Source organism: Melanerpes formicivorus, unplaced genomic scaffold (assembly GCF_026170545.1).
Source record: "Melanerpes formicivorus ecotype bairdi unplaced genomic scaffold, bMelFor1.0.p_v2 SCAF_21, whole genome shotgun sequence".
Taxonomy (NCBI): domain Eukaryota; kingdom Metazoa; phylum Chordata; class Aves; order Piciformes; family Picidae; genus Melanerpes; species Melanerpes formicivorus.
Window position 1 is genome coordinate 8,480,919 of NW_027142373.1, and position 25,728 is coordinate 8,506,646.

A 25,728-nucleotide genomic window follows, 5' to 3' on the forward strand; every position below is an offset into this window, starting at 1 on the left:
GGGGTTGTCTCACAGAAAGGATGAGAGCTTGAGAGGCTTGGAATCCAGTGGCAAAACAGACATGCTGCAAACAAAGTGATTGCCACAGTTGGTATTAATGTGAATGGCCTGTTCCATGTGTAATCAGAACAGCTGAAGCTGGAAGAGACTTCTGGAGGCCATCTGTTCCATTGCCCTCACTCAAACAGCACAGGGGACATGAGGGCAGCAAAGTGCACCACAGGAGGTGATTCTGTTGCTCCTTCCTCTCAAAAAAATCCATCCCTTAAGGACCAAGGACTAAACACTTCCTCTTTTTTTCGGTTAGATAATAGACTGTAAAATTGTGATGAGTACTAGGTTGTGATCGCAATAAAGCTTACACTTCTAACAGTAAGTGTTCTTAAATCAAACTGAAGTTATATGCCAGGAGGTAGTAATCAAGATTTCTTTAGTGGAGCAGAAAAGCATGTTGGAAAGAAATCTGTGCAGGCAGGTCAGAGGAGGGGAAAGGATAATGAAAAGACTGATTTGATGAAAGAACTGACTGATGAAAGAAAAGGACAAAGAAAAGGGGAGTTGAAGTTTTTTACACCTTCTTCTGAGCATAGTGGCTCAAAAATGTTTCATCAAGAAATTGTAGCTATGTACATGCTCTCATCAATGAAGAGCTGCATTGTCTTTTGGCATTTGTAGTACACCAGTCTCTTACAAGGCTCAGCATTCCCTCTACCAGTATTTCATAGCCTGGAGAGTTTAGAGGGCCTGCACTGTGCACGTCTTCACAGTATAACTAAGGTTGGAAGAGACCTCGAGGATCATCGAGTCCAACCTATCAACACAGACCTCATGACTAGACCATGGCACCAAGTGCCACATCCAATCTCCTCTTGAACACCTCCAGGGACGGTGACTCCACCACCTCCCTGGGCAGCACATTCCAATGATGAACGACTCGCTTGGTGAAAAACTTCCTCCTCACCTCGAGTCTAAACCTCCCCTGGCGCAGCTTGAGACTGTGTCCCCTTGTCCTGGTGCTGGTGAGAGAGATCCCATCACAGCTACTTAATTGTGGCAGAGTGTAACAAAATGCACTTTAAACACTTCAAATGCAATCTCACAGCTAAAACCTGACCCATAGTGCATATGATCTTACTGACTTGCTAACATGATTTGTGGTTTGGAACTCTGGGGTTCTTTACCCTTGTTTTTTAATACTGATAAAAATAGTGTCCTGTGTGTGAGTGTGTTTTACTTCAAAATTTTGCAAAGGGAAGAAGCCTTAAAAGAAAAGGAGGATCTTTGAAAGCTAATTGTAGGCTGGTTCGGTGCCTTGGAGACCTCAGGTGCCAGGTATGGGACCAGATGCACAAGGAGTTAGAGGATACCAGATATATGAAGACAGATTTATTAAAGAAATTAAAAGACATTTTGTATAGCCAAAAAAAACCCCAACCAACCAAAACAGTATAGCTGGCTTAAACAATACACTGAAGCTTGTCTCACTCTGGGTTACTGCTACTTCGAAAAAGAGATCAAACAAAACCAGCTTGAAAATCAGTTTAAGGCAAAGCTGTGGGTCACCAATTGATAATCAGGTACTTGAACAGTGTTCATATATGCTTTAAAATGAAAAATAATTCCTTGCACAGGGACTTTATATGAAACCCTTGAAGATAGCTGTTCATAACAACACTCACAGGGCAGGAGTACAATATCTTCATTCAGTCTTTCATCCAGAAAAGGACACCAGTAAATGTGCATACAAAGGAATCTATTCTTTATATTTATCTATATAGCTTTATCAATTATTGATGTGCAGAGAAGAGTATGACTAGGATTTATACTTGGCAGTTATGAAAGTCTATGTGAACTACAGAAGATTAAATGTGAACTGCAGCTGAACGTGCAAGGGACACAGGTTACTCAAACAGACTTCAGACATGAGTGGGTGAACTGAACTCCAACAGGCCAGGCTGGTTTTCTTCCTGTCTCCCATGTGTGCTGCTCAGGAGTGTGTAAGCAGAGCAAATTCTGCATCTTTTGGATCACTTTGGGAAGAGAAAGCTAACTATGTGCCTGATGCCATTTCTGCAGTGGAGATTGTGTAATGGTTGGAATAGTTCATCTTCTTCTTGTGCAAATTTAAAGTAGATATTGAAGTGTTTGATTTTGCCCTAGTGTGAATGACTCCCAGGCAGAGTTAAGATTGTCAATATGAGTGCCCTCTGACATGCTTGTTAACAAACTTCAATTTGAACAGTGGTTAAGAATGCCCTTGGGATGAAAGAGCTGTGAGTATCACAGTACTGTGATACTGTGATCTGAGTGTTGGTAGCTTTCTCAGAACTTGAGCAGTCCTACAGAGTTGTTTCAGTTCTGAGTTACTTGCTGAACATCAAACTTTTATGTTCTCAGAACAGTTTAACACCACAAAAATGCAGAGGGTTCCATTCTGAGGTTCCATCATGGGGGATGCTAATGCACCTCTGCTGTCATTATCAAAGTAACTGCATTTCACCCTGATGCCACTTAAAGCCTGGAGAACCCCAAGGCAGGGTGGTGGTGAAAGCTTGGGCAGGATGAAGCACAGGAGTAAGCACTTGCATCTGTAAAAGAATTCCAAGCCAATGCATTGATGGAGTATCTCTTTCTAGTGAAAATGAACCTGTATATGACTGATTAGATAACCTTCTAACCTGGCTCAACAGCGAGTGGCCAGACTGTGCATAAGAAACTATAACAGATACTTGGTACAGTGCTGATAAGCTACCACAGCTTCCTGTAAACCTGCTGAGCTTTTTTTTTTGCACTGAAGACTTTTTGCCACCTTTGTAGCACTTCCTCCTTCTTTGGTCTAAATTTAGAGCCTTGACTAGAAGGGGAGCAGGGAGGAAATCAATGTCTTTTGACAGTCACTAGAGTTGCCTTTTTTTATTATGATTTTTAGATTGAGACAACTAAGAACTGGCTTCAGATGTTTTTGGCTTCCTCCTGCCTTTTATAAACTATGATATATGGTGGAATTATATCTCCAGCTTTGTAGCATAATGGATTAACATAGGTTTTAAACAGTACGTAAAGCTGACAGAGTGCAGCGTAAGCTCATAACAGTTTGTCTTTGACCTATGGGCTCTCAGGCAGCCAGGGAACAGCTGGACTGAGACAACAGCAAAATTCTGTAGAGAGCTGATAGCTGAGTAGCAAGCTCCACGTCACTGACTAAATACTTCTGTCTTTACAGGCCGAGTTTCCTTTTTCACCTCTGGGTCGGAGAACCTTCATCGGGTGGAAAAGGTTCACTGGGGCACTCGCTATGCCATCACCATCTCCTTCACCTGCAACCCAGACCGTGGCATCGGGGATCCAGTCTTGGTGTAAATCCTCTGGGGATGGAGCATGAGGTCAAACTGAGTGAGAGAAGCCCTGCAGAGGAGGAGAGGAAAAGGGAAGATAACATCTCTTGGAACCTCACAGTCAGTTAGAATTTCCCAGCTGTATTAAAACTTCATGTTCACATTTTCTTTTCTCTATAAATGTTGCAAATGATGCCTGAAGACCATCCTAAATTTGGTGTATTCTGAAAATTATTTGCCTGTGTGTCCTAAGGGGACAGGCTGCAAAGAAGAGTTCCAGGGTGGACTCTTTATTTTCATTTTTGTAAAATTATTTTTAAGGTTCTTCAGTTTGGAGGATACAAACAATCTTTTGGATCAGGTCTTGGTGTGATTCCTCATGCTACTGTTACCTGTTTAATTTAGTCTGCTCAATTACTAATGTGATGTAGAAAGTTTGCCCTAAGTCAATAGGGCACGATCAGTGCTGTACCTTCTGTTGAGAGGAATGGATTCTCCTTAGCCATGGGCATTAGTGGGCAATACAGCTGTGGTTTGTCTACTGGGACTTACTTGAACATTTTTTATTGAATTGCTGCAGATATTTTCTGCTACAGACAGGGATTAGTTAACACAAAGTCAGAAATGCAGTTCTCAGGCTAGCCAGAAAACAGTGCTTTTGCATTGCAGATGCTTTGCTGTGCTAGGGAATGTCATGGCCCCAGAATGCAGCAGTCCCAACTCACCTCATTTCCTCAGAGTCATAATGAACATGATCAGTCCTGTTGGAAGGTTTTGAGGTTGGTAAGAGCTCTTTATGGCTATGGCTGGACCATGTAGTCCTGTATATTAAATGAATACTGAAAAAAGATAGCTGGGTAGAGGTTATCAGGCAGCCCTCTGGCTCCATCTGAGCATCAATACCCAGTGCCCAGGTAGGGCAGTACAACTTGGGAGGGGCATAGCTGAGGGAAAAGGTAGGTTTGTTGTGGTTTTCCACAAGTCAGCTCCAGCCTCCTTAGTCCCAAACCTGCAAAGTCTGGCTAGCTGTTGGAAGGCTGGCAAAAGAACCCACATGGACCAGGGGACTGCTGTGTGGGGTCTGAGGGAAGCTGGTGTCTGCATTTTAAATTGATATGATCTTGACATGAACCTCAAGAATAAAACACTTTTAGACCCAACAGATAAATGATTTCAATGTGCTCTTAAGACCAAGCTGAAGGAAGCTTGCTGCTTTTTTGTTTACACAAATATAAATCTTGTCTTATGAAAGACCATGTTTTATCTTGTCCAAAACAGTGTTTTATCTGTTTCAGAAGGCTTCTCAGGAGCTCTGCTTGGACTTCTCTTCCTCAGTTTAGTATGCAAACTATTAAATAGGACCATTAGTCTGTGGTGTTCCTTGGATAAAACATTGCAAGGACTTCAGAAAAGAGAGGGTGCAGATCAAGTGACAGGTGTGTAATCTTGCCAGCTGCTTGCTTACTGCAGTCAAAGATCTTTGCAGGTCAGCCAACTGGTAAGTCAATGGTAGGAAAACCTGATTTATTCTTTTCTTTTCCCCAATTTTGTTTCCCTCAATCACATTCTGTGGAATTTATTGAAATTTATTGCTTTGATTAATTTTTTTAAAATATTTTATGCACACAACTTTCACTTTTTTAATGTGCTCTGGTGAAAATAAGTTTTAGTGGATTACACTGAAGATTGGTATAGTGAGGAATGATGACAGGACACCTGGGTTTGTTCTAACGTGAGTGTTCTCATCTGGCACACCAGCAACGTTAGTCTTCTGTAATTTTCTTTGTTCTCAAACCTGAAGAAGGCTGATGGGAAGGAATTGTTGAAATGGCTCAATGCTAGGAAACAATAAAGTCAGTTGGGATCTGTATCTAATTACTTGCCTCGAAGTCTGTTAATGCCAGGACATCTGCATTGCACCCAAGTGGAAGATGTGTGAAGGCTGACCAGCATCACTAGCAACTGCTCTACTGACTTAAAACTTGATTCCTAGTGTTACCTTGAGACCTTTTCCACAAAAATCCCTGATAGCAGTGGAACTGAAATACGAATGGACCTGTGTGGATTTGGGTTTGGATTCTCCAAGGTGAGGCCCTCTGTTCCAAAATGTTCATCATAAGTCCCATCACCACTCTGCAACACACAGAAATTGCTTTGTGCCTTCTTAAAGTGTTTGCTTACTTCTGTCAGGCAAGCCTTGAGTTGCACTAAAAGAAAGTGGCACTTTCAGTGCTGTCTTCCATAAAATTCTGCCCAACAGGATCCTGTTAGGACAAGAGAGAAATCTCAGCTAATGTCCTCTTGGATTTTCAACTTTTGAAGATCCTGTGTATTGTAGTATCTCCTGAATACGGTGCATCTGTCACACTAGGAAGTGACTGTCATTCAGAAATAAAATCAAGTTGGTGTTTGTCTTTTGGAGTCTTTAAGCCTCAGGAATGTGTAAATATGATGACCAAACCTGTCAAATAAAATGTGAGGAAAAAACATGTGCTGTACCCACTAAGAGAGTTTATCTTTGGAAGAATTATAGTACTGCAATGTGCTTTATGCTTCAATAACAAGCAAGATTTTTTCTATCTGAAGCTTCAGTGTTTGGACTGCTAAAAGCAATACCTAGATCTCTAAAGAAATTAAACAGCAAATGAGGAAGAGCAGCACAGTCTAAAAGATTCTGAACATAGCCTGCAGCAGGGAACCAGTAATTGCAGAAAGGCAGAGTGGAATTTGGAGATTCACTGACCATTAGGAATAAACTTGGCTTAATTTATTTCAGTGCACATAAATCCCCTGCATAACTTTTTTTATCAAGGGTATCTCTTCCCAGTTCTTGACAGGTCATTCTGAATTTGAAATACTTTCATTACTGTCTGTCCTCTTTCAGGTTCAGCCTGTCTGCTGCTACTGGGAAGTGCAGTGCTGTTTCTTAGAACTCTGATTATGCTGAGGGCAGGGTTTGTTCTCTTTCACTCACATAAATCTGATGCTAAGTTGCTGCGGATGAGTGCTTTTAATTGATCACCAAATGATGTTTCTCAGTTGTGTGAGAACCTTTATAAAGAGCCCTCCTGGTTCAAACAGAGTAAAGAAAGGTCAGTACATATTTCATGTGAATTTGGGCTAAGTGCTGACATTAAGTTTACAGCCTTGTACCTGAAAGTGTTCTTGCTGCCAGGTATTTAAGAATGTTTATTTGCATGTAGAAAGAAAAAGTCTTTGCAAGGGAAGGTAAAGCTTGCTTGTGTGAAAACTCCCAGGGTGAAATGGAAAATACAGCAGGAGAGCAAGCCAGAGCTTGAATCCCTACTAAGAGATGGAGTGAAGCTTCCTGAGGACTTCTGTGCAATTGAACTACTCCATTCAGAGGTTTTGGTGACTATCAGGGACTTCTGCAGAATTAAGAGTTACATGATCAAATTAGGTTTTGAGCATAAACCTAGCTTCCAGCCCTGGAGCATGCATTCTGTTTTAATGTTTATCTCCTATGAATTCTGAGTGGACTTCTTGGCATTTCTCAAGTATAAAATTTTCATTGTGTAAGCAGTTGTGGAATCATTGTGACCTTAATTCCCCACAAATCAGCTGAGGGTTTGGAAAGGCTTATTCATGTTGAGATTTTCCTGAGTATGTACTGGCCACCTGAAGTATTCTAAACTCCATCTTAATGAATGGCAAGGACAGAAATAGTTACCAGGCTACTCTAGTTACAGGAAAGGTTTTAATTTGCATTCAGAGCAGAAATTTACCTTCCTGTCTTCTTTCTTTTTATTTGCAAGGTCCATATCTCAACAGGGTACTTTCTGCAGCTGTGGCCCATGATGTGTGCACTAAAATAAAAGAATAGCTGAACAGAAAGGCATTGATAATGACTGCTGTCAGGAAAATCTGGTTTTGTTTCACTCTCACTTGCAGTTCTTGGTACACTTGACTTTCTCCTTCATAGCTTTCCTTTCCCCAGTAAATAAAGATGGCTTTGTTTTTAATACAGAATTCCTCACATTCCTTCTCCATCCAGATACCCATGCACAGTGTTTACATGTGAACTGGGGCTCTCTAACATGCTCATGTGTAGCTTTGTGCAGGACTTTTGGCCTGTCTCGATTCCAGGAATAAAACCAGGAAATGTTGCTGGAAGTCAGGGCTCTTTGAGGGGGAATAAAAAAATAAATATTACCAACTACTCTCCTCCTCTTCCCTCCCTGAAGCAAAAACTAAGAAAGGAAAAGATAAAAAATCCCAACTCCTGTCTCTTCTCGAGTCTCTTGTACGAAAATCCAAGCAAGCATTCCAAGAACAGCAGAAGAGTTATTTCCTTTCTGAACCACAGATGGCTCTGGCATGCATTGATCATCTTAGCCTCATTCAGCAAGGCAGAATCCTCAGGAAATCTGGCTAAGAGAGCCTTTGTAAAGTGCTGAGTGTCTATTGCTCCTTTAAATTACCCTAAAGAACTATAGCAGGCTCTGCCTGATCTCTTGTTTTTGTAAGGCTTCTAAAGAAGCTGAAAGCTAATTTTGTCCTGTTTGCTGGAACCTGCCACTCAGCTCTCAGTGATCATCCCTTTATCCCTGAAGTATCTGTGTAGCTACTTTTTATCCTCCATATGAGCATTGGTGCCTTATATTAAAGCCTTTCTGGATGGGCCCTGAGGACAAGGCCTCTTTCCTAGTTTCAAACTGCACACCTTCCTTTGATTCTGTCCATCATCTCCCTCAAATTGATTAATTCATGTCTCAGTTCTGTTCTAACATACTGAAGCTTTTCCCTTCAGTGTGCATTGCATGGGGTATTTAAGCTGAGTCCATTATTTATTCATAGGCCGGCTCTCAAGAACTGAAGAGGAAGCAGCTCTTGCCCTGCAAAGCCTTTTAGCCCACACACTGTATTCATCTTGAAGAAGAATTTCTAATGGCAGCAGAACTATTTGGAATTTTTTGTTCTTCAGCATTGATTTTTTCCAAATAGAGAGTCAGTCACAGAATGTCAAGCTTTGGAAGGCACCCTGACAGATCACCTAGTCCAGTGCCCCTGCCAGTGCAAGATCACCTACAGCAGGTCACACAGGAAAGCATCCAGGCAGATTTTGAATGTCCACAGAGACTCCGCCGTCTCCTGGACAGCCTGTTCATACCTCTGTCACCCTCACAGTGAAAAAGACTTTCCTTATGCCATTGTGGAACCTCCTCACTCCAGCTTGCACCCACTGCCCCTTGTCCTATTATTGAACATCACTGAGCAGAGCCTGGCTCTGTCCTCCCCATGCCCTTCACATCTTTATCAACATGAATGAGGTCACCCCCCCAATCTCCTTCAAGCTAAAGAGACCTAGCTCCCTCAGGCTTTTCTCATGAAGGAGATCAAAGAATGTGTAGAAATAACAAGAGTGTATGGAGAGAGTATCTCCAAGTATAGAATTTAGCCCTTGTAAATTAGGAAACAATCCAAGAAGAAATTGATAAATACACAGAAGTTTACAGAAGTTTTTTACCCTTGGGGGAAAAATGTGATGAAAAAAGTGGGGTTGTTTTGAACCATAACCTTTACTTGAAGTGTAGGGGGATATGCACCTGCTCCTCATCAGATTCTGCTTTGCTTTTTCATGCTTGCACAGTGTCTGGAAATAGTCCCCTCCCTGCTCATTTTCCCTTTCTCATTCAACAGCATTGTGTTGCAGATGTCCATCAGATCATGTGCAGGCGGGGAGAACCTCACTTCTGTCAGCATAGGCACAGAAGAAGGGCATGTGGATGTGTCAGGGAGGCTGTTCTGATCTTGAAGAGTGCCTAGCTGAAAGCACACAGCTCAGGATGTGCTGGAGACAAGCACTTGTGTCACATTAGTGCCAAGAGCCTTGATGTCTTTTGTCTTCACAGCTGACTGCCTGCTACCTTTGAGCCTTGGTATCTCCATCTCAACAATTGGAATCTGACATTAGTTTATTTTTGTTCTCTAAATGCTTTTAGCATCTCCAGGTGGCTTGTGAGTCAGTGAATTCCAAAAGTTATCACTGGCAATAGAAGTTAAACACGCTTTGACCTTATAGCTGATTTCTATTTAGGCGTTAGAGCAGGCCCCTTGTAAATGGCCCTCTTGCTGGTCATTCTCCTGAAATTAAATAGTCCAGCCATAAAGCATGTACATAAAGGCAGTAATCAAAAGCCTGTCCAGATCTGAATTGAACAGTGAGAGACTTATGAGAAGTTCAGGTCTAAATTACATCTTCTGTCCTCAGATCTGGCCATCTGTGTGATTTGCAGGATCCCAAGAAAGGCCGAAGTGAAGGTGTCTGACAGCAGTTCTGCTCTTCATCTGATTCTTCTGGAGCAGGGAGTGCAATAGGGCTGTTGTGTGTACACCTCTAAGGGCAGTAAAGTTACAAACATGACAAGGGTCATTAGGAACAGCAATAGTCTCAGCCTTTTTGACATAATGGAAAGGAAGTTTTGAACCTTAAAGCCTTTTTACTGACTGAGAAGGAGTGAATGAATAAATGAATCAATGAACTTAAAATGTCATTGTCTGCCTCTCCCCTGTCCATCACCTGAACAGGGTTACTGAAGTGTAATTTTCTTTCCTTCTAATTGTGAGCAGACACACAGGGGATGGACATGCAGCAGGAGAGAAGTCTCAGCTTGGTTAGTAACCTTGCTCCTGAGGCTGTGGTCACTACCTGCTCCAGATGCCCATAGCTGCTTCCTAAGTGCTGGTGTTTGTGGTATGGAGAGGTTGAAGATGGGAACAGAACTGGAATAGTGCAAAATCTTTTACAATTAAAAAGATTTTCAATTTCTAATAGTCACAACATGCTTGCTGAATATGTCCTGAGTAGTCCTGCACCACTAGACTGTATCACTTAAGAGCCAAGTTTAATCCTATTGTGTCCAAAGCCCTGAAGGTGGGGACACCATGAGTACATCTGAGCCATCTTTACTCATGGAGTGGTGGTTCAGGTCTATCAGTGCAGCAAGAAAAATCTGCCTCTCAGTGAATTGCCTTGAAACTGAGAAATACTGTTTTGTTGGGAAGCATGCAGGTGTGGAAAGAATGCTTGGCAGAATGAGTTTATCTCATCTCAGTTTCCTTCAAAAGGACTAATCTGACCAGAAATATTAAAATTCTTTTTGGAGATAATAGCTAAGAATGCTTACTAACCACAGGAGGATTTACCATTCCTAAAGAGCTAAAAAAAGGGAACTAATTTGATAAGGGAAAACTCCACTAACCTGAGCTTTTTACAGCACTGCTATGTTGCTTCTAAAATCCAACCTCTGTATTTGGGCTCAGGCTTAAACCAGCCTTTAGAGGAAGTTTTAACAAGTGACTCAGGTGAGGATTGCTACTTCTCTGAATCTCTGCAAAGTAAGTTGAAGGCTGAGTTAACCACACAGGCTCTTTTCTAGCCTTGATCCTCCTTACAGACTGCTCCTGTTCGTGTCTGATAGCAGTTGGAAGATCTCCGCTGGGGTAGTGCCACCAGCCTGCAAGCGCCTCTCGTACTCTGCTGTAGCTCCCCAGCAGGAAGGGTGTCAGCTCAGCTGCACATTTCTCCTTTTAGGAGACAGTTACTATAAACAGCAGAGAGGGTGTTTATCCTCCAGGCCAGAGCTCCATCAGTTTGTCCAGTTTATGCTGGGAAGAGGCTGTAAAACTGATGCTTACAAGAACTCTGACTGCACACACTCCCGTGTAGGAAGCCAAGAAAACTCCCTTGTGTTCCTTGGCCCCTCACAAAGTGGAGAGTAGAGACCACCCCAGGAGGAGGTTCAGGGTATGGTGGCTCTGGCTGGCTGGCAAGTCCAAAATGCAGTCAGCAGCTGGAATGGGGAGGACACATCTGCCAGATCTGGAGTCTCTTAAAGAGGTGGTGGTAGCAAGAATGACAGGGGAATGGGAGATTACATTTGAGCTCTTGCTGGGACTCAGCAAGGCATTACATGATGGGAAGCATGAGATCTCCTGCTGTGAGAAGGAACAAATGCCAGGTAACAGCAAGGTCTAACATCCCAAATGACACTTGATGGGGATTGATATCCCATGGATACATGTGACAGGGAAAAGTAAAACTAACTGATGGCCTGGGGACTCCAGCAGAGTGTGGGATCCCTTCACAAGAAGAGACAAACAGGTTTTTAGAGACATTTCACTTAGTGTTGAGAATTGAGATCATTTTGCAGCATCTCTCCAGCTATCCTTTGCTGACAGGACTCTGCAGTTGTTGACTTTTGTAGCTCATTGGGTACCACTAAGGAAAGGAGGCTGTCTGGAGAGGCAGAGAATTCATACTGCCCTGGTGTGCTACAGAAAGATACTTGGCAGGAAGAAGAGCTCCTGGCAACATTGCTGCTTCCCAGCACAGTACCTCTGAAATCCAGCAGGAAATTTAAGGGCATGAGATCAGCAGGAAGCCAGAGATGCCCAGCAGCCAGGACCAGGGAGTGCAAAGGCCAGACAGAATGATTAAAGCAGATTACTCTTTTTGTCTTATTATTTACAGCTCCTCTGGACCTTAATGAGCTGATTTACAGAAGTGCTTTGCATAAAGCCTTGCTTTTAAAGCAGGATGTGCCAGGAGTAAGAGAAACCCTTTCATGAAGAGACAGCTTTGATTAGATAGCACTTCCTTGGCAAGATGGGCAGGAGGGTCGGGTGGGTGACTGGCAGCATGACTGAAGCCACAAGATGTCCCTGGGCTGAACACTACCATGAGGTGGCAGCAGGAGCTGGGACACCTGTCCATGGCAAGCAGTACTGTGTGTCCAACCAGCCCTGAGCTCAGCCATGCCATGGGCTTCCTAAAAATGTCACCTTGGGAGTGGAAGCTGCCCCAAGTACACAAACATTGACCCTCCAGGGCGTAATACAATTAGTGCTGTGAAACTACTGGTGGGGGGGATGAAGCAAAATCCCTTGCCTAGCTTAAGGCAGCTCCTTTATTGATGATTTAATTATTTAGTTAAAGTAGATGCCTCAGCCTTACCAATTTAGAGAAATTACAAATTAAAGAGCAAACACTTAATTATAGTCCAAATGTTGATTCTTCTTCCTTGGGGACAGGGAGTGAATCTCATAACACTTCTCAACTTGAAATCACAGGATCTCTTGAAGAGCTGCCTTACCCTTTTGGAAAAGAAACCAAACCAAACAACCCAAAAAAATGGATCCCATTCAGGAGCTTCTTGTCTCCTCAGCAGCCCAGACTCAGAATGGGTGAATGCTGTTTAATTTGGAGCAGGTTGGCTAAATATTCAATGAGGGGCCCAGTGGCATACTCCTCTGGTTATCATTGCAGGTCATTTATTCTGCCTATATGAGAGCTGACAACACTCAACAGGTTTGGATTCCATTTCATTCAACACTTCTGTAACCATGGGTAACTGCGGATATGACATGGCTGCGTGCTGCTGCGAGGAGGCTGTCAAGGTTGTCAGGATTCAAAATCAACCTGCTTTGACAGCTCTTCTGTTGTGCAGAATTTACCTTGCAGACTTTGCTCTGAAAGACCTGTTTTAATTATCTTTGGTTTTTTGCAGCACTTAAACTAAAAGCAAAATGCAAGAAGTTCACAGCTGCCTTTGCAAAAGACTGGTAGGTCTCTAGACATACAAGATCTGGCTTATTCTAATGTCCTGGAAAAATAAGTTTACTCTGTTCTGAAGCCTACTGAGAAGGCTGAGGTTTAGCATGGACTCTTTCTCCTCTTTATTTCATACTACAGACAGGATTGGAGGAGCTCTTGGAGCCTCTACACATGATTCACTTTGAAAGTGCAAAGGGGATAAATCTGCCTGTGGTCAGCAAGAGTTTCAAGGCTTCAGTTGTTCTTTTCTCCTTTCTGAACATCTGTGGTTGACTTCCATAGTGGGAGGAGGGTACCCTTTTCACTAGCATATGCCAGCCAATGGCCAAATCCCATGGGCACATCTGCAGGGGTGATTACACCTGACTGGTAACTGTGCATGAAGAATATAAGTGTTAAATTAATATAGGACAGAGGATGAAAGCACTTAAGAAATCTAAAGCAAAATAATTGTTAACTTTATTAAATCTATCAACCCATTGTTTAAAATCAAGTTATACTCAAGTCAAATCATATCTCCCATTTAAGTCCTTCCCTCAAAACTCCACAGAAGTCCTCAAATAAAATCCTTTCAGTTCCCAGCCTGCCTGAATTCTCATACAGATACTTGATACTCTTGGCAAAACAGTAAAGACAAGACAGTAAGCTGTAAGTGCTTTTTAGCCTTGAGCACTGCCTTGCAGACTCCCCAGAGCCCCTGGAAGTTCGTCCAGACTCCAGAAAACATCCCCTGGGTGATAAACTTGCTTCCTAAGCCTTAAATTATCAAAAACCTCAAAGAGAAGAAACATGTGCCCAGGAACTGTGTTAGATCAGCATCACCAGAAGAAATGACAAGGGCTTGAAAGCTTTCCTCCTGCTTGTACTTTGCTATTCTGTCTGTAATGTCTTCTTTTAATCAGACAAGAATCTGGTCCCAAAAGTGCCTGAGTGCTTACAGGTGAGTTGTTTCTAATTAAACATCTCACTGGAGACTGATGGCAGCTTCAGAGAGATCTTAATACATTGAAGGCAAATGTGGGCAGGTTAGAGCTAGAAGGGAATAAGGACCAACACCATGACACCACAATGTGAAGAGCAGGTGCCACCTTGATGACGGAAGTTGCAAGTCCAGAGAGAAAGAATTCCTGCGTCCTCCAGCAGTGTGGGGTAAGAAAAGGTTTTTCAGATCTGGGGAAAGTGAGCACTGTTGTGGAAATCTAAATTTAGCAGAGATTAAATGAGCTCTCAATTAGGCAAATATTCCCCTTGCTTGCCTTTCCAAATTATTCAATAACTGAACAATTATAATGAGCTCAGCAAGTAATTGCTATTCATTCCAGGCACTGCCCTCACCAACTGCAGCCTTCGAAACCACCAAGCTGTTAATGTGCCAGGAAATGAAGTCCATGCAGTGTGAGTCAAATCACTGAAAACTGAACAGGAAAGAATCCCCAATAAGCAAAACTGTTCCCCTATGCTGAGTACTTGAGAGTGTGGTCCCTCCCAGACTGAAGATTCCTCATAAAAATTATTATTGTGAACTGAAGCTGCACTGCTACATCTTCCTGTGTGCTCTGGCAAAGGCAGAGAAGTTCCTGATGGTTGTTCTGCCTCAGAAGGCTTTACAGAGCCTGGCTGGGGGGCTAATGTGCATCTCAGGAGAGGGAAGGCACGGCTTCACTCACTGACCAGAAAGGAGAAAACAGAAGGTAAAACCCAAATCATCCAAGCACAGAAGTCTCATAGATATTTCTAGTTGCAGCAGGGTAAAAGAAGTTGGCTGGTGAATTCAGCCATTTATCCATCTGAGTGATATTTAAACACGAACAAGCTCCAGTGCACTGAAGCTTCCCCCCCATTATTTCTAAAAAACAATTTGAAAATGTCATTCCACAATCACTTCTTTTCACAGCCCATCAGTTGTATTGGCTTAGCTGCCTGGGGGCAGATGGTGAATCTGAGTGGGACAAGAATCATTGTTTTTTGGCCTGATTGGGAAGAAGAAGAAGAAAAAAAGGCAACCCAAACAACTCTACAAATGAAAATACCTTAATCCTTTAAAACCTCAGGGCTGCAAAAACAGAGGTACCTACCAGCCCAAATGAAGGGACAGAGAAGGTTTAAGCTGGAGCAGTAAATGCTTGTCAGATTATGCTCCTGGCTATGCAGATGCACCCTCCCTCATCGAGTTGAATGATCTGCTTATAGCAATCACACTTGCAGAAACCTGCCTGTGTTCTGATTAGGTTGTGGAAATCAATAGAGACTTCTGCCTTCTTCCTGGGCAACCTGGAACAACAGGTTTGAAACTGGGGAGCTATGACATTTCCCCAAAGCCTCAAAACTCTCACTGGGGTGTTACAGAGTCTGAGGGGTGGTGTTTTTAGATGTGGAGAAAAGCAGAGTGGAAGCAGAGTCCCTGGGAGAGGCTGCAACTTGTTGCTGAGAAGGAAATGTAATGCAGAGAAAGGACAGAACATGCAGTGACAGGGGAATAAAACGCTAAGATTAAAATGAGGATGCCAAAGACAGCAACATGCTAAAAGCAAGGACATATTTCTACTGAACTAATAACCTAAACAGTCACATTTGATCCATGGTCTTTCCATAAAAGCTCTCCCCAACGTGGGCAGGAGATTCTGTCTGTGGTGAGCAATGGGCAGTTAGGCAGGTCCTGGGATGATGTCTGCAGTGATACACAGACCCTCCACAGACAGTCTGAAGCACATGCCTCACAGCTCTCTGAGATAAACATTTACTGCAGAATGTGACAGAAGACAAAAATGCCTATTACGATGGTGCTTTGATGTTTTGTTTTGGTTTTTGAGGTCTAGGCTAGGGTTCTCCTGCCAGCAAGCTTCTCCTTTTCTCTCAGTGCCCAGAGCTCTCCTGCTGCTGTTGCCCCACGCTGCCTGTAACTCCTCACCCTGCACCACGAGGGCTCCATGCTTGCAGCTGAGCTGGGAGGCTCCTGTGCTGGGTTTGAGTGAGCACAGGAAAAAGGGCAAGATAAGGGGAGGATTTGCAAGGAGTTCAAGCTGGGACTTGGCTGCATCTTCAACAGGGCACGTGGCTGTCAGAGATCCTGACAAGAGGTGAGATTCCAGGAACGCCTGCAGTGGCCTAGGCACTGCTCTCCTCAGGACTCCCCTCAGGGTGCTTCTCTTCCCTGTTCTATTTCCATGCCAGCTGTAAAGCCTTACTACTGGAGGCAGCATGGAGCTGATGCAGCATTGCCTTCCTGAGGCACCTCCCAGTGTAAAGTAATTTGTCAGTGCTCTCATTAAGAACAATGAGCAATCCAGTGTGACACTTTCACTGTTTCACTGTCACATTTTGCAGGTAGCATGGCTGTTGAAGCCTTTCTCCCCATGTCTGAGCTCTCTCTCATCCTGCTTCCACAGGGCCTCTCTGGAGCTATGAATATAAGGACTTATGCTGCGGGGACACAAATGGTTTCCCAAGGCCATGAAGTTACAGATTTAAAGTTTTTTTTTAAATTGGTTTTGTAGGTTTTTTGCCTCCTGTTGAACTAAACCAAAGACTTCTTAGAGGGTGTTTTTAATGAATACCAGAGCTCAGTAGTGAATACTCAGGGCACACAATGCCTGGTAGAGAAAATATTCACTTATACAGATATTGGTAAAAGCCCAAGTGATGCTCCAGGTCTGTACCCATCCCTCCACTGTGGTCCCCACCATTTAAGCCAGACCGGCAAGGAGATTTCCCCCCCCCCCCAAGACTGGGCACTGCAGGCTGTGGAGCTTCACTTTCTCCTCCTGCCTAAGAGAAGCTACTGCCAACAGCAAAATTACAGAGAAGCTCTGCTGTGGCAACTGGGTAAGGTAGTGAGCATTGGGATAATTATTTCTGTTCAGCCTCCTCTGCACCAAGATCCATAGCAGGCAGAGGCACAGGCTGTGCCTGGAAGGATGTCCTGCTCTACTGACCCCCACTAACCCTCCCACTGACCCCAGGGCTCCCCTCCCATGGTGTGGGGAAGAGGCTCCCAGGAGGTAAGGAAGAAAGATTTTACTTCCCTACTCTATCTCCTGCTATTGTTTCTCACCTGAGGAGGGGCTTTAGAGAGCACTGAAATGATGCTTTTATCAGGAGACTCATTTTGCCATGCTGCCAGTGAAGCCACAGCTGCCATTGCTGGGGGCTACATGATCATCTTTGATGACCAGCTGCCATTACTGAAAACCAGAGAGTTATTCTGGTAGACAAATATTTCCTCTGACTGTTAACAGCTAACCCAAACCTGAAGTTCTCTCTTCAAAGAGAGCTTCTCCTTTCCCTACTTAGCACCTCTTGTCAAGGGTCTCAAAACAGTTTTTCATGTGCATCACTGACATCTCAAAACAGGTGATGGAAATGGTTTTGCTGATTTCTAGGCAGTTAATGACATAGGAATAAGGACTTCCCCTAGGTCACTGTGCAAGCCAGTGGAGATTCTGTAGGAGAAGCCAGGACTTCTGACCTCTCCCATGTAAGCTAATCTTTCTCCAGCTCCGATGGTGCGTGCTGCCTTGATAGGCAAACCCCTTGTAAATCTCCTCTGGATTGTAACAGCTGCCTTGCTCTAGGCCTGCCTGGGATACTTATCAACAGCACCAGTGCTTTTGGGATGAATGACTTGTGAGTCCTCACCAGCAGATGATGTGAAGGAAGATAAATATATGCACTTGAATGGGATCAGATAACCACTGCTGTGGTGAGGTACAAGGCAGGAGGATACTGCAGGCTCCCTGTGTCACCCTGCCACTGCTCCTTGGTCTGAGCACTGACCAGGCACAGAAAGCTGCTCTCAAAATGAGATGGCTGGAGGTAACTAGGACTTCAGCTGATTTTATACTAATGCCTTTCCTGTAAGCTATTCCTTTCTATGAGAATATCAAGAAAGAAAGAGAGAAAGAAAGAAAAGAAAGGAAAGAAGGAAAAGAAAGAAAGAAAGGAAAGAAAGAAAGAAAAAGAAAGAGAAAGAGAAAGAAATGAAAGAAAAAGAAAAAAGAGAAGGAAAAAAAGAAAAAGAAAGAAAAAGAGAGAAAGGAAAGAAGGAAAGAGAAAGAAAGAAAGATAGATCTGTTCTGAAGAAAAAGCAGAAGCACAATTTAAATCTGTGGGGTTACTGGGATTTGGAGTCATGTAATGCTGGGAGCTGGCTGTCAGCCCATGCTCCCCAAAGGAAGGATGCTGCAGGAGCTGGTACTGCCAACTGCTGTGCACAGCTCATCACCTGTCCTTGATGGTTTAGGTGTCCTCTTACTCTGTGTGCCTTCAAGAGTGCTGCAGTCTCTCCCCTTTAGCATTAGCACATCACAGTTAATTTACCTTCTCCATCCTTCCAGATTTTTGAAAGGTAAGTTCAGTGTCACTTGAGAAGTAATTGCTCTGTAGGTCCTCTTCCTGGGAGGCTCCTTGCAAAAGCCAGCCTTGTGGTTCTCAAATGTCAGGCTGACATTTAAAAAGACCAAAAGGTGTAGAAGTGTTGTGAATTTCATCCCTGGTGAGGTTTGAGGGAGCATGTATACCAAGCAGTAAGTGTCTCCCAAAGGCTGTGTTTATGGACACACCCCATTTCGCTTCAGGAATCTCCCTTGCTTTGTTTGGATGAAATAATGTTTGGTTTTAGTTAAAAATTCAGGAGCTGAATTCAAGATGCTAACGGGAATGCACAAGGAAAGGCTAATGACATCTCAGTGAGACACTGGCCTGAAACAAGGTGAAGCAAACTCTCCAGATTTTACTCCTCCAGCACCACTTTGTTTTTAGAGCTGTGTCTTCTGCTAAGCACAGCTAATATTGCAGCCTGGCTTGATGTTGCCCAAACTTAGTTACCACTTTCCTTCCAGATGCCTTGATGGAGGGGTTTGGGTGGGATCTTCCACAACATTGAAGTTCACTCTTCCCTAATAAATTCAACAAATGCTTCTTAACTCTTCACCTTGGTTTTCACTGTAGAAACGTTTCTGCTGTTCACAAAAATGTTTCATTTAAGCTGAAATTTAAATTGAATTTGCAAATGGAGGGAAGCAGTAAAGCACAGCCCAAATGCCAGGAGAATCCTTGCAGATTTGTTTCTCCATTTTCTCTTTAATTATCCTTTTTCTTTTTTTTGGGGATGGGGCAAAAGGGGGAAAAATGTTGCAGCAGTTTTGCTTTGGTATCTCCCTTTGGGAGCCTTTTCTCTGGGGACAAGATGACTCTGGTTGGGACCACAGATCACAAAGCTCAATTGTGACCATTCAGAACCTGCTCAGATGAGGTTTACCTCTTCCAAAGGTGGTGTACACCACACTGGAAACTTGGTGTGGGCAGAAAGCTCGATTCCTGTGCAGAAAGATTTCTAATTAGAAAAAACCTTTTTAAGATATGCCCTATTTAGGACATTAACATACCTCCATGACTTCTTGCATTGCTGGGGGCCTGACAGAAGATTATTGCTTCCTAGAGGTTTGGCCAGTGAGCAGGAGGGGAAAGTGAGCACTTAGAAGGCTTCCTCTTCACAGCAGGCTTTCCCCCTTTGATGTTGCAGTAGCATTCTACTTTAAAGAAATTAAGTGCTCTTACATAGGCAGGTTGTGCCCTGATTCTGTGCAACTGCTACCTTTTAAAGGTTAATATAAAAAAAGGCAAACTTCTGAGACCTCAGGCTGGAAGATTGCTCCTGCCCCAGAGGGACTCGGAAGTGCAGCAGCACGAGCTGATCTGAGCATCCCCAACCAGTCTGACCTCCTGGTGAACATGGATTTTCAGGAGCTGCCTTTGGGATTTCTCAAGTGCTGCACTATCTGCTCCCATGGGATATGAGGCTTGGGCTGGATTATGAGGTTTATGCACCGTCTCCTCTCATCATGCTGATGGGGGAATAGATGCTGAACTTAGTCATCCTGCCTGTTTTCCTCAGTTAGTGCAGCTGGGCAGCAAGCCATGTGGTTTGTGCAATGCAAGGTGCAAGGTGCTCAGAAAATCACCTTGATTTCACTGGTTTCCCTGGTATTCAGTCACACACTAAGCACCAAAAATGGCTGCTAAAATAGGAGTTAATTAAGTCATGACTTACTCGCACTCGTAACTAAATTGTAACATGGGGCTTTGGAGCATTTATTGCAAATCTGCTTTAAAAGAGTGAGGAGAAAGATATCAAAAATGTGTCACTGAAAGTAAAAGTCTGCAAAAGTCTAGCTGGATGCTCCTGTGTCTGGTGAAAACAACCATTCTCACTTGTTCCACAAAGGACTGGCACTTTCTCTTTTCGAGTGAAAGTGGGAAAATTGCCACTGCTGCAGCAGAATCTACCTTAGATTAAAGGCAGGGAAGAGCACTAAGGGGGAAGCTGCAATTTTTTTCACAGCTGGGAAAAGATTTCCTAGTGATGAAACTATTTTCTTTGCTGAGTTTTGCAGTGATAAACCTCTGGTCAAAGAAGAAAAATTATGTTGTTTGCCCTAAAATTATCATTTCCCATTTAGCTGAAAAATTAGCTGCATCACTAAACCTGCAGCAAAATGTCATTGATAATTACCCTCACACACACACACACATTAAGAACCACAGCAGTACAATGATTTGAGTATGATAAATGATCCCAGGGTACACACAGCTTGCCTTCTTGGAATGTAGAATAGCCAATGTAAAAGAGTTCTCAAGGAACTCTCCACATTTTGCTTAGTTACAGCCCAAGTGACTTTCTGTTGTTACTTCAGCCCTGGCCTGAGATGCTTCAGATTTACCATAAGTGACAAGAGAGGCAGAGTTTGGCAAGTCCCACTAGCTGGACTCTGGTTATGTGTCTCTTTCTGTTTCATTCATTTTTGCAGCATCTCTGGTTGTGGAGGAAAGGTCTGGGTTTTAATCTCATGACTTTGGGACTCAGTGCTGAGGATGGATGATACCTTTCTCACTTCACACAGGAAATAGCCCAGCTACTTTACAGTCTCCCTGACTGCAGGCAGGTGAGATCCTGCCAAACCCAAACCAACACCCTTCCCAAAAGACTCTGGGTCAGCTGCAGACAAAGCTACCCCTCATGGGTAACTTAAAGGCTGGAACAGGCAGCAGCAATCCCCTTCCAAAGCTAACTACCAAATTAATTTGGTTTTGCTGCTAAAGAAAGATTCATGAAGTCTGTCTCCTCATTCCAAAACATGAGCACACCCAGAGGAGTCAAGGATTACCCAATTACAGACATAAGGAACTCAGTGGAAACATCTGCTCTTGTGGGATATTTATGAGGTAGGTCAGACCTTCTGGCTTCTGTCAGTTTAACTGCTCTGATGGGACAATGAGAGAGATGTTGTTTATGTAATTTGCTAAACTGAGCTCTGGTTCCCAGCAGTATCAGAGATCCCATAGGAGTTGTGTTTGTGAAGGTCTACACCATGTTGTGCTTCCTGTGCTGCTGAGGAGCTATCGTTCATCAGGCACAGCAGCATCTTCTGATTGCTGGCCAGTTTTGTGTGTTAAACAGGCTTTCCTCTGCCTCAAGGATGTGCTTTCTGGGTGTCATCAAATCTACTGGTTCTCTCTTTTGAGTAACCTTGACTGGGAGAGAGGAGCAGTCATGGGATGGGACAAGGCTGAAGCACAAGTGGTTGAAAACCCCAGTGAGTGACAAATACCCAATATCTCACGTTTCATCTGGATGCTCCTTCATCAGCTCTTTGATCTTTAATGCTCTGATGATGTGGCACAGAAAGAACATCCCCCATGGATGAGCAGAATTCCTTCTGGGGACTGATGGGATATCTGGGAAGTGTAGCTCAAATCAAACCCTTCTGTTTGCTGATCCCCACATTAGGTTACAAGTGTAGATCTCATCTGCTCTGCATTTTCATCTTTTTTTTTTCCTAGACATGACTCCTTTTCAGCTTTCCCTTCATGTTGATAACTATGGTTTTACAGTGTTTGGCTTTAGGTGTTTAACCAAAGGGGTTTTTTAAGTAAAAGTTTTATTCCCCAATCCTCATTTTGACTCTTGTGAAGCACTTCCATCCCTTTCTTCCCCTTCCATACCTGTTAACAGATACATGCTGTGCCTTGTGACTATTTCATGTGTAGTAATCATTCATCCTATACCAGCCTTGTAACACTGTGGTGGGTAAGTGGCCTTCCAGGGAGCTTTTCCTTAGGCCAAGCAATGGAAACTGAGACACATCAGGAGAGGATCCAGAGCAGGGAAGGCTTTTCTTTCTATAGCCGTAAGGCAATAGTTTTTGTTTCTTTTCCTTAGAGGTGGGCAAATGACATGTGCCCTATAGCAGGACAGCACAGCACACCTTGCAGGTGATGCACTTACTCCAGCCTTCCCACACTGCCTTTTCAGCTGAGCCTTATCTCTCTTATTCTTCTGCGGGAGTGACTTCCAGCCTCGGAAATGGGAAGCAAAGGAAAAGTAACAATGACTTCAGAATTCATGACTGGAAAAATTAAATGTTCCTGAAAAGTTGTTCCTAAAAGCTGTGGAATCCCACTCTGCCTGTCAGTTCCCAGCATGAAGGATGTGTTAGTCCTGTTTCATAAGGAAATTGGCACCACCAGGTCTATTTATACTGCCCAGCTTGGTAGTCTACACAAGAATAGAACACAACAGTGGGCATCACTGTTTCAAAGACATTCTCGTGCTTAAAAGCAGTATGAGCAATTCTAAGGTGAATTACTTATTTCCTCCTCCCAGGAAAGCACCCCAACAACAGCATCTATAAGAAGAATGCTCAATTCCCAGCACAGCAGTGTGCTGCCCTGGGCTTTATCCAACATGTTCCCTGAAGGGTTTATATTCCTGCTGTTAGCTGAGTGAATAAAATCTAGCATGTGGCTGTGCTGTGTTCTCTACTCCCAGTCCCTGGATATGGTGCTGGCACTTTTTGTCTCTACTTTAGCACAAATGTACCCAAACTTTGGCACCTTAAAGGAACCCAGTAACAGAGCAGGGCTGGAGTGGGACTCCTCTCAAATGGATGGGGCTGGAGTATGCCATAAGAAAGTGGACATGACTGTTCCTTAAGCAACTACCAGCTGTTTCAGAAGTCCCTGGGCATCACTAGCTGCTGACAATAGTTTATGCAGCTGGTATTGTGCTTTACATATTCCCAGAATCTTCCCCAAAACAGGAAAGAGGAATATTGAACCCAACTTCATCCCCACGTACAGTGCCTCTCCCTTGGTAAATACCCCACCCCAAGCTGGGTGAAGAGATCATGCAAGGGGAAAACTGATGATGGTCCACATTTAATCATTATTTATTGTATAAACTGTGGTTTTGCACTTGTTTTAGATGCTTACAGGCACCTCTAGTATATGTGGTGAAGGTTTACTATGAGACACTAAGTAGGGAGAAAATGAGCAGAATACATTGAGGCAAAATACATTTGATCCAATGTCATGAATAAATTTGTCCCCTTTATGATAAGTCTCATGATACAGGATTCAGTCATTTTCCTTAGAGCCTCAGGTCTTTGACTGATAAGATTCTAAGATATTCTTTCTTTCTTTTCAAGGTAAATTCTCCATTTTTCAAGCCTTGTTGACTGTTGAGAAAGCGACCAACTTAAATAGTGGTAAATTCAGATGACCTTAGGCAAAAACCTGTAAAAATTGCAAGCTTTTCTTGGATAAAGCTGTGGTTTCTGACAGCTTACCTTGTGGCTTTTGAATGCTTGGAGTTGAAGTGCTGCTGCAATTAATTTTAAAATAGAGACTTTAAGCCTGATTAAGCTGTAGTGCTCTATAATGTACAGGAAATGGGAAAAGAGGCTTAAAGGTCTCTTTGCACACTCCAGAATCAGACAATGGCAATACATAGGGCAAACCCAGGGCCTGCAGCTAAATTAAGCAATACCAGGAAATTTCAGACTTTTGCAGGTCTGGCTTGGCTGTAGCCTGAAGATAGCACTGAGAAACTACACAGGAGAGATGGTGCAGAACTGGAGCTGGGCAAAACTCAGCAAAGCATGATTAAGAGTTTCTGGCAGAACTGAACAAAGTATCCGCTTCATCTTCTGCACCCAACCTCCTGAGGAATTTGTCCTGAATGGCTGCTGGCTCCCAGCAGGACCTCCCTGACAGCTCTAAGCCATATGGAAATGGAGGTGCATCTCATAGTGCTTAGGTTTACAGAACTTCTTGATCCTAAATAGAGTGACTACCTGAATGAGTTTTTAGGATCCTTCAGGGCTAAGGGGTCCCAAAGCCCTACCTTGGCCAGACGCTCCCAGACCTGGTGTCTCCAGAGCACCTCCTCTTCCTCACTTGTCCTTCAGTGTGGCCATGCCCAGGGCTTCTGAGCTGTAGTCATACTGGTTGCTGGAGGACATAGACCGTCCCCAGGAGCACTGCAGGTTGGAGCCCCTCTTGCGAAAGGAGGATGTGAACCTGTAGAAGTTGCGGTGCCTGTTGCGCAGGTACTCCCGGTAGTTTTTGGTGAGCAGGGTGTAGAGGAAGGGATTGATGCAGCTGTTGCTGTAGGTCAGGCAGGTCACCAGATAGTTAATGCACTTTTGGGTTTGGGTGGTGAGCTGCAGGGAGTTGCTGTAGAGTCGGACCAGCTGCCAGATCCAAAATGGCAGGAAGCAGGCCCAGAAGACCAACACAATACTGAAAATCATGATGAGGACCTTCTGTCGGGGGGACCTCTTGCTCTTCTCCTTGTGTGGAGGGTTTTTCTGGGACTCCAGATAGGTCCTGGCCAGGCGCGTGTAGAGGAAGCCAATGATGATTCCCGGGGCCATGATGCTGGTGCTGAAGAGCACTGTCAGGTAGGTCCGGTAGGCGTCCATGCTCCAGGTGGGCGCACATATCCTCTTCACCTTGCCTTCTGCCTTGCTTCCCTCGGTGAGGGTGACCATCAGCATCATGGGCAGAGTAAGGAGCAGCGAGACTGACCAGACGGCCCCCGCCGTGACCTTCCGGTAGCCTCGCGACCGCTTCAGGGTGTCCAAGGGCCGGGTGACAGCCAGGTAGCGTTCGGTGCACATAAGGGTGAGGGTGAAGATGCTGGCGTGCATGGTGAGCAGGTCCAGGCTGAGCAGGATGCGGCAGCCCAGGTCCCCGAAGTACCAGTCCTGGGCCAGGTAGGTGCAGACGATGAAGGGGATGGTGGAGAGGTAGAGCAGGTCGGCCAAGGCCAGACTGACGATGGAGCTGTACATGGGGGCGGCGCAGCGCGCCGAGTGGCACATCACCACTAGCGTGTACACGTTACCCGCCACCCCGGCCACGTACATCACCGATAGCACCGTCCCGAAGGCCGAGGGGATGAGCAGGGGCCCGCTCCCGGGGGAACCAGCGCTGCCCGCCGCCGCCGAAACGTTGCCCCCCGCCGCCGCCGTCCCGTTGGGCTCCATGGGCGGCGGCGGCGGCCCCTCAGCCTCGCACCCGGCCCCGCGGCTCCTGGCCCCACCGGCGGCCGCTCCGCCCCTCGCGGGATGCAGGGCGGTACCGGGCCGCCCGCCGGGGCTGCCCCCGGGGGAAGGGCCGGGGCTCCCCCACTCCGCTTTCGGAGACACGGCGGGGAACTCCCCCGCCCCCGCAGCTGCCGCTGCTGTCCCGGTGCGGGACCGGCAGAGCGGAGCGGAGTGGAGCTGGCAGGTGCCGTCCCGGAGGGGGCGGCTCCGTGCGGGGCCCCCGCGGCAGCCGGAGACGGCGCGGAGGGGTCCGGAGCCAGCGCGGGTAGGCAGCGGATGGCCGCCGACTAGCCGCGCTCAGCTCCGGCGGGGGATCCGGGGGGGACCCGAGTGGGGACGGGCTTCCCGAACTGGTAGCACACGTGGAGCGCTCCTTATCCCCCCTGCGAACCGAACCCCGCAGGCAGATGGAAGCTGTGAGATCTTC

General features: G+C 44.8%; 2 protein-coding genes across 3 annotated transcripts in view; one reads left to right on the forward strand and one right to left on the reverse strand.

Annotated features, from left to right (window-relative positions):
* OGFOD3 (2-oxoglutarate and iron dependent oxygenase domain containing 3) overlaps positions 1-5,210 on the forward strand; it is a 38,456-nt gene extending 33,246 nt beyond the window's left edge. For both annotated transcript variants that reach the window (XM_068151414.1, XM_068151413.1), the window contains one exon: positions 3,224-5,210. In XM_068151414.1, the coding sequence (XP_068007515.1) occupies positions 3,224-3,382 (159 nt within the window). In that variant the 3' untranslated portion in view covers positions 3,383-5,210. The remainder of the gene's footprint in view (positions 1-3,223) is intronic.
* On the reverse strand, positions 1,380-25,241 carry LOC137447660 (urotensin-2 receptor-like). The gene is made up of 2 exons (XM_068151412.1): positions 24,095-25,241; positions 1,380-3,405 (listed from the first exon to the last, which is right to left on the reverse strand). Exon 1 carries the CDS (start codon positions 25,239-25,241, stop codon positions 24,144-24,146), a length of 1,098 nt encoding a protein of 365 aa, XP_068007513.1. The 3' UTR covers positions 1,380-3,405; positions 24,095-24,143.
* Between the last annotated feature and the right edge of the window lie 487 nt (positions 25,242-25,728).

What these genes read in the sequence shown, in the direction of transcription:
- LOC137447660 (XM_068151412.1), bottom strand. Translation starts at nt 25,241, where the DNA reads ATGGAGCCCAACGGGACGGCGGCGGCGGGGGGCAACGTTTCGGCGGCG.